The sequence below is a fragment of the Trichechus manatus genome, unplaced genomic scaffold (assembly GCF_000243295.1).
Source record: "Trichechus manatus latirostris isolate Lorelei unplaced genomic scaffold, TriManLat1.0 scaffold00021, whole genome shotgun sequence".
Classification (NCBI taxonomy): Eukaryota; Metazoa; Chordata; class Mammalia; order Sirenia; family Trichechidae; genus Trichechus; species Trichechus manatus.
Genome location: NW_004443957.1, coordinates 2,348,380 through 2,356,995, shown reverse-complemented (window position 1 = coordinate 2,356,995; position 8,616 = coordinate 2,348,380). Strand labels below are relative to the sequence as shown.

At 47.4% G+C, this 8,616-nt stretch overlaps 1 protein-coding gene across 1 annotated transcript in view; it reads left to right on the top strand.

The window, feature by feature from the left end:
• The first annotated feature begins 1,648 nt into the window (after positions 1–1,648).
• Positions 1,649–8,616, top strand: part of EDARADD (EDAR associated via death domain) — a 69,766-nt gene continuing 62,798 nt past the window's right edge. Inside the window, exon 1 of the mRNA XM_023728153.1 lies at positions 1,649–2,093. Within this exon, the coding sequence (XP_023583921.1) occupies positions 1,649–2,093 (445 nt within the window). The remainder of the gene's footprint in view (positions 2,094–8,616) is intronic.

Sequence of the window (8,616 nt, the reverse complement as noted above, 5' to 3'; positions counted from 1 at the left end):
CTATGAGTCGGAATCGACTAGACAGCAATGAGTTGTTTTTTTTTTTTTTTTTTTCGAAGTGATAGGGGTTTAAAGTAAACAAGTCTTAGAGCAACACTTGAGGTTGTGTCACTAACCAGATAGCTCAACTTGATATGTGGTTCCTGATGATCATCCTCATAAATTATTCCATCTTCATGTAAATTACAGAAAGAACCACAAAAAACAACCTCCGGATGGACTCAAGAGAAAATACCCTTTAAAAAAAAATTTCCCTTCCTATCAGAAGGCAGACCAAGAGGAAGTTTACCCTCCCACCCACAAATTCCCCAGAAAGCTTTCATCTAGAGGTTTTTACTGTCTTTAGACAGGAAGCGGGCACCCTCTTCTCTGAACCACTTGTTTCTTCAATGACACATTTCAGAGACTAAGACACCCACCTCAAGAGTGCCATGGGCCTCCGGACCACTAAACAGATGGGCAGAGGCACCAAGCAGCCCCCCGCTCACCAGGAGGGTAAGTAGTCATTTGCTAAGTGCTTCCATGCGTTTTTCAGGGCCGAGTTTTTAGCCAGAGCTACTCCTGTATGATACACTGCTACTATTGTCACTAAAAGATGTTAAACTGGCTCTGTCAGACTGGTTTTTATCCTTCTGTTCTTACCTATGAAGGCAACATAGATTATTTGAAAACCCTTCAAAGATTCCTATTAAATTTAAATTGCCTGTAACCTTTGTTTCATAGACATATGATTGGCAATAGGTTTTGTTAAAATATAACAATTTAAAATGTGTTCTTAATATATATATAAATATATGATTCCAATCTATGCTCATTTAAATAATTGGTATAAAATCATTTTTAAATTAAACCTTAATTTCTTTTTTTTAGGACCAATTCCTCATTTCCGAGAGAACCCAAAGCTATTTTTCTAGAGAGTCTGAGCGTGCACCAGGCATCTTTTTTTTCCACTCTCTTTGTGTAGCACTTACCCTGGAGGTCATGTAATAACTAATGCCAAAGAAAAATCAAAATAGAAATTATTAGCATGTGCCATCATGCAGCGGCATACTCTCTGCCTAAAGATCAGGAAATCGTTTAAATATCAGATTGCCGGCGGGCATCTCAGCCCAGGCCTGTGTACCGGGAGTTCTGGTGTCCTTGGCTGAGAGGGCGTGATTAGGGCGCCAGCAGTAAGCCACTCGGCGGCTGCAGTCGAGTTTTGAGGCCAGTAACTCACTCGCAGGCGGCCCTGGGCTGCAACTGCCTGAGCCCAGCGGCGGGATCTGCCCGAGGGGAACCTGGGCTTGGGGCAGGACGCGCGCTCCGGACGCTGCAGGCGCCCCGGGCACTGGGCCCCAGTCCCGCGCCCGGCCCGGGTCCGCGGCACCCGGCTCCCGCCCGCACCTCTGGGGGAGGGACGGGGGGACGCGCGGAAAGGGGCTTTGCTAATTGCCAAAGCAGGAAGTGAGAACGAGGAAGGAGCCCGCGGAGACGCAGGGAGGAGGAGCAGGAGCAGGAGCCGGAGCAGGAGGAGAGCGCAGAGCCGCGGTGGTTTTCTCGGGCGCGTCGAGGAAGCAGGACTTTCCATCCCGGGCGCGCCGCTCTCCTCCCGCGTCCCCGAGGCCGCCCAGCCCCGTTCGGCGCTCGTCGGCTCCACCCCGCCCCCATGGCTTCTCCAGACGACCCTCTGCGCGCAGGTAAAGTGACACCGCGCCCTCCCCTTGAGCGGGGACCGCGGGCTGGCAGCTGCCCGGGACGCCCTGCGGCTGCTGCGGAGCTGTCGGGCCGAACCTCCGGGCCAACCACGGGGACCCCGGGACGAGCCGGACCGGGTGCTCACTCCCTGGCCGCGCGAGGTGGCGCTGGCTGGGACAGCGGCGGCGCCCGGGCCCGTGGGCGCGGCGCGAGCTTTCCCACCCGCGAGCGGCTGCTGGTCACCGCCTCTGCCCCCATCCCGCGTCCCCTGCAGCCCCTGCCCCTAGTCATCCCGCGCGCGCCCAAGACGCTCCTTCCCTCTTTCCACGCTGCGGCCCCAGCGGCTTTTGTTCTGGTCCAGGGGTGCCAGGTTGAAACAAGTGCAGCAAACCTCTCTGGCAGAAAAGATCTCAAGGGTTAGACTTCGTTTTTTTCCTCCTGGGCTCCCTCCCCATTCCCTTGCCTTATTTCTCCCCTTCCTCTCTCTTTTTTTTTTTTTTCACTTTTATTACATGGTGTTGTTATTCTAAATATTGGCCCTTGAAACTGTTTCATAAACTAGTATCCACAGAACCAAGAGGCAGATCCCACCTGTGGAATCCCACCTGTGGAATCCCACCTGTGGCGGCCTTTGATGAGGATGGCCTGAAGTTCCTGTCCTTATTTTAAAATATTGAATGTTTGTACCTGAGGCTGGATTCTAGATTTTTCTTTAATCTCTCACCTGAACTTAAAATCCTCCTCACATTTCCCCCTCTAGGAATTCTGTATCCTTGCTCTCCCGTAGCCTGGGCCCCATACTCAGTAAATGTTTGTTGAACACATAGATGAATGAATGATACATTTCCCAGAGGCATTTTTCTAGTTTTGTTGAGGTCGGAAACAAGGGAGAACTATACAGAACCAGATATATCTGCTTAAAGAAATGTGTTTCCACTTTCATTCCTTGGCCTTGGGCAGGGACGGAGCTTGAATGTTCCGTAGCTAATTTGTGGCTTGAGCAGTTAGGAAAAGCGGTTGTGACTGGAGGTGGGTTAAACGACTAAATCAGCCAACTAATTTGGTACTGTGGTGTGCTGGGTTTGCGGGAGTTTCCTAGAGACTTCAAAGAAAAATCTAAGTACTTCTTCAAGTGGGGAATGGTAAACATTTTACCAATTGGAGATGGAAAGTAAATTAATTGTCTGGGTAACCCCCACCCCCATACCCATTGTTTGGAAAAATAGGAGAGATTTTCCCCACTCCCACCCCTGCTCTCACCCCCTCATCCACCTCCTTGTCTGAGAACCTAGTTGACAAGGTGCCAAGAGGTATTAGGCCAGATTTCACGTACACTGGTCTCAGATTTCACTAACTGATGATGCTGGTGAGGATTCAAAAAGATTTCAACAGGGACACGTTGAATGGGGAAAAATGTAAAATCCTGTGCTTGGGTTCTCTCAAATCCACTGCACCAGAGAAGGTGGGGCAGGGAGACACAGCTTGGCAGGAACACAATGTAGAAAAAGCCTCCGTGAGTCAATAACATGATGGCCCCATGTTGTTCTTAGCTTCCCCCTATGGCAACCCCATGCACCATGAAAAGAAATGCTGCCTACCCCCGCTCCATCCCCCTGATGGGTTGTGGATTGGACCGTTGTGATCCACTGACTGATTTTTGGAAGTAGATCTCCAGGCCTTTCTTTCTAGTCTGTCTTAGTCTGGAAGTTCCGTTGAAACCTGTTCAGTATCATAGCAACACTCAGGACTCCACTGACAGACGGGGTGGTGGCTGAGCATGAGGTGCATTGGCCGGGAATTGAACCCTGGTCTCCTGCGTGGAAGGTGAGAATTTTACCACTGAACCACCAGTGTCCGGATGAGGCCCCTAGATGGGCTGATATGGTCTCAGATGACAGTGATAGAATTACAGGCTGCAGAATTCAGGTGATGGTACTCTTAGTCTACTCTGCCCAGTCAAAAAGGATGTACATAATCTGGAACAAATGGTCAAGCTGGAACAAAGGAATTTACAAATCCCAGCACGTGACATAATCGAGAGAACAGAGGCTAAGATAGTAGGGAGGGTGTCCTACAATAGAATTATCTCCCGGACTTTAAGAGGTGTAAGTCAAAGCAGTAGGTGAAATCTTTGGGGAAAGAGGGACTTTGGCTTCGCACCAAGAGGAGGGAGGCTTCCTAAGGTTGTGATCTCCTGTCCCTGGGCAGAGATGCTGAAGAACAAATTTAGGCATCTGAAAAGATGAACCCAAGGCCAATTCCCACTCTAAGATTCTGTCAATAAAATGAGGGTTCCTTCATTAATACAAAACAAAACAAAAACCCATTTCTAACGTTTCATTTAGTTTCTGCAGCCCACAGGACACACACCTATACCTTCCATTCCTGTAATGAAACCACTGACGGTGCCAATGTGTGGAACATGTTAAGTGCAATTTTTACTTCTCTACCTCAGACCCCAGACTCTACGGATGTCTTACACTCACTGCCCAATTGTTTTCACGCCTACTCTTGCCTTCTCCCAATCCATTCTCCAGGAAGGTGGCCAGAGTGATCTTGTTTTAATTGTGGTAAAATATGTTTAACAAAAAGTTTACCATTTTAACCCCTTTTAAGTGTACAGTTCAGTGACGTTAGTTACATTCACCGTGTTGTGCCACCATCACCACTATCCATTTCCAAAAGTTTTTCATCACCCCAAGCAGAAACTCCGTACCCCTCAGTAATAACTCCCATTCCTCCTCCCCCCAGCCCCTAGTAACCACTAATAAACTTTGGTCTCTGTGCATTTTTCTGTTCTATATACTTCCTATAAGTGGGGTCATACAGTATTTGTCCTTTTGCGTCTGACTTGTTTCACTCAGCGTAATGTTTTCAGGGTTCATCCATGTCAGCATGTATCAAGGCTTGATTTCTCTTTATGGCTGAGTAGTATTCCGTTGTGTGGATATGCCACATTTTATTGATTCATTCATCTGTTGATGGACACTTGGGTTGTTTCCACCTTTTGATTATTGTGCATAGTGCTGCAGTGAACTTTGGTGTACACATACCTGTTTGATTCTCTGCTTTCAAGTCTTCTGGGTATGTACCTAGGAGTGGGCTTGCTGGGTCCAGAGTGATCTTTAAAAACAAATCAGACCCTGTCATCCGTCTACCTAGCATCCTGCACTGACTTTCCGACAAACCCTCAGTCCTTCAGTGGTTTCCGTATTCTGTATGATTGATCCCTACTTGTCTCTTCAACCAGCTCACACCCTATTCTGCACACGGCAGCCACATTGCCTCCTTTTGTCTTCTTGAAAGCCCTTGTACCTTCCTGCCCCTAGGCCTTTGCACCTCTCTTCCATCCCTCTAACTCCCTGTTAATTCCTACTTATCCTTCTGATTTCATTTCAAAAGTGATCTAGACCAGACCCCATGTTATACACTCTCAGTGCACCCCGTGCCTTTCCTTTTTAGCCCTTTTCATGGTTTCTAGCTGTGATTACTTGATTAGTGTCTTTCTCCTCACTAGACTGTGAGCTCCTCAACAGAGCCCATGTCTGTTTTGCTCAGCAGCACAGTACCCAGCATGTAGAAGTCCTGGATAAATACTATTATTTCAGTAAATGAATGAAAGGTATAAAATTTAAGCATGTATGCTTCTAAACTGTGGGCAAAAAAAAAAGTTCTTCCCACATTGTTATCTTAGGAACTTATTTATCAAGTTTGATGTGTTAACTGAGTTTCTTTGTAGCATTTAAAAAAAGAGAAAAGATGTTTGTATCTCCACATACATATAATAAAGGTATATGAACTGTTGTACTACATTATGAGTTGTCTTAGTTATCTAGTGCTGCTATAACAGAAATACCAGAAGTGGATGGCTTTAACAAACAGATATTTATTCTCTCACAGTCTAGGAGGCTAAAGTCCAAATTCAGGGTTCCAGCTCCAGGAGAAGGCTTTTTCTCTCTCTGTTGGCTCTGGGGGAAGGTCCTTGTCATCAGTCTTCCCTTGATCTAGGAGCTTTTCTGTGCAGGGACCCCAGATCCAAAGGACGCACAGTGCTCCAGGCACTACTTTCTTAGTGGATCAGGTCCCTCTGTCTCTCTGCTTGCTTCTCTTTTATATCTCAAAAGAGATTGACTCAAAACACAACCTAATCTTGTAGATTGAGTCCTGCCTCATTAACATAACTGCCTCTAATCCTGCCTCATCATAGAGGTAGGATTTACAACACATAGGAAAATGACATCAGATCACAAAATGGTGGCCAGTCACACAGTACTGGGAATTATGGCCTAACCAAGTTGTCACACTTTTTTGGGGGGCAATAACATGAGTTTAATATTAAAAAAAAACAAAAACAAAACTTTTTCACACTATAAAAATTAAGAAGACTGTTGATGTCCCATGGGAGTAAAAGAAAAACAGCCATGCTGGGAACAGGGTAGCCATCACTCCCCATCTCTACCACTAATAAACAGTCTAACCTCAAATATGCCAGAGTTGTCTGTCAAAAGTGAATACAATCTGGTTTGTGTTCAAACAAAGAAAGAGGCTTTAAAAGTCTCAGTTGAGGAGGTGGTACAATTCATCGCTTCACTGCAATGAGCGAGGCTGCTCATGGCCACAGAGCACACCAGGCCTGTTCTCGCTTTGTTCTTGCGATTGCTTGTTTGCCTGGTACAGTGGTGCTGCTCCCTGGGAGCCCTGGCCCTGGGGACAGCTGAGCATGGCCCCTTTGGTAGCATCTCCTCTCTCGCCACCACTCCCAGCCCTTCTGACCTCCAGAGCATGGAGTGTTTAGATTGGCCAGAGTGGCAGCCTGCCGCCTGGCAAACCCCAGGAGCACTGGAGGCAATAACCAGGACCAAGCAGGGAACCACTTCCAGGAGCACCGTTGTTTTAAAAGCTGCACTGGGCACGTTCTTTTTCCACACCCACCAAAAAGAGTAGGGGCAGTGTGTGGTTTTCCTTTCACCCTTCTTCCCACTTTCCTTCTTTCTCTATGGGGTTTTCCAGCACTCACTTCTTTTCCCTGTAAGGCCTCTGCTTTCTAAGTTTTCTTCCGTTTCCTCTTGTGTGGTCTCCCCTCACGTCCCTTTGTTTCACATCTTCCCTCTCCCCCCTTCCTCTCCCCTCTTCAGTTCCCTCCCCTTTGCTAGGCAAAGACCCTGGCTGACCCTCCAGAAACATCACTCGACACCCTTTAGAAAAGTCACATGTGGGAGTGTGCTTTCTTGATCCCTGTTCCTTCCCCAGCTTGTTCAGCCCCTGCTCTGAGGCCTGAGGATGGCAGAGTGGAGCTGCTACGGAAGACAGCCCGCTGCCCACTCACTCTGAGAAGATAAACTAATGTGTCAGCACAGCCTTACAGCATTGCTGCGGCTCCGGGAGCTTTTGTAATCCTGAATGTGAGCTTGTTTATAACCAGTGATAGAAACAGCTCTAGATCAAAAGGAAGCAGTGATACCAAAAAAAAAAAAAAAAAGGAAATGAAAAATAAATTAACTCTGAAGTCACTAGTTGGAAGAATTGCCTTTAACTCCTCACTAGAAAGCACCAGGGCCTCCCTTTTTTGCCTCCTGATGCTTGGGGAACTGGGAAGCCCTGACAAGCTTCCCTCCTTGTTTTCTCTGAAAGGACATCTTTAGAGGAGATGCTTGAACTTCCTTTGAGAAACTGTCTCTAGGAACTAAAACTGAACCAGTTGCTGTTGAGTAGATTCTGACTCATGGAGACCCCAGGTGTCCCAGAGTAAAACTGTGCTCCGTAGGGTTTTCAATGGCTGTGATCTTTTGGAAGTAGATTGCCAGGCCTTTCTTCTGTAGTGCCAGTGGGTAGACTCAAACTTCCAACCTTTTAGTTAACAGCTGAGTTAGTTAACCATTTGTCCCACCAGGGACTCCTAGGATCTAAAAAACCAAGCCTATTGCCATTGACTCCTACTCATGGCAACCCATGTGTGTCAGACTAGAACTGTGCTCCATAGGGTTTTCAATGGTTGATTTTTTTAGAAGTAGATCACCAGACCTTTCTTCTGAGGAGCTTCTAGGTGTATTCAAACCACCAATCTTTCAGTGAATAGCCAAATGCTTAACTTGTTGCACCACCCAGAGACTCCCTTTAGGAACTACTGCCCCTTGTCTACAGTGGCTAATAAAAGGAGACAACAGAATGTGACAGGCAGCCCTGGACACATGAACATGTCTGTGTTGGACAATCGCTGATCATTCCGTCTAGGGAGGCTGCTGGCTGCCGTGCTGGGTTCCCAGCCCCTGCGAGGTCAGGCAAGCTCGCCCTGCCCCCAGGAGTATCCGTCGGGTGGTCAGTGCATGGGGCACACTTTGAGAACTTGGGGAGTGGAAAATATACACACTCTGAAGCCTTAGAGGTCCAAATCCAAACTCTGGCTCTTCCACTTACCCCATGGGCACGCAATATGTAAAAAGGGAATACTTACACCTTGTTCAGGGTTATTGTAAGGATTACCTGAGACTGTATCAGCCAGGTAGCACAGAGTAGGCACCAGGTAGGTGGGAGCTCTAATTGTTATGTAAGATTGAAGTGCTATGAAATGGGTTTCTGTGTCATAGCAACTTCCAGCCTGAGGATGCTCTTTTACCTCTGTGGCTAATACTGCTCACCACTCATGGACTTTTGTTCTGTTTTTTGCTTAAAATAACATAAATGTATTCTCTCACAGTTCCAGAGGCTAGAAGTCCAAAATCAAGGTGTGAGCCAGGCCATGCTCCTTCCAAAGTCTCTAGGGGAGGATCCTTCCTTGTCTCTTCTAGCTTTGGTAGGCCAGGTGTTCCTTGGCTTGTGGCAACATCACTCCAATCTCTTCCTCCGTCTTCACATGGCCGCCTTCTCTCCATGTCTGTCGCTGTCACTTACAGACTTTTACACCTGGAAGGAGGTAGAGGCTGTCTATTCCCCCCCGCCCCC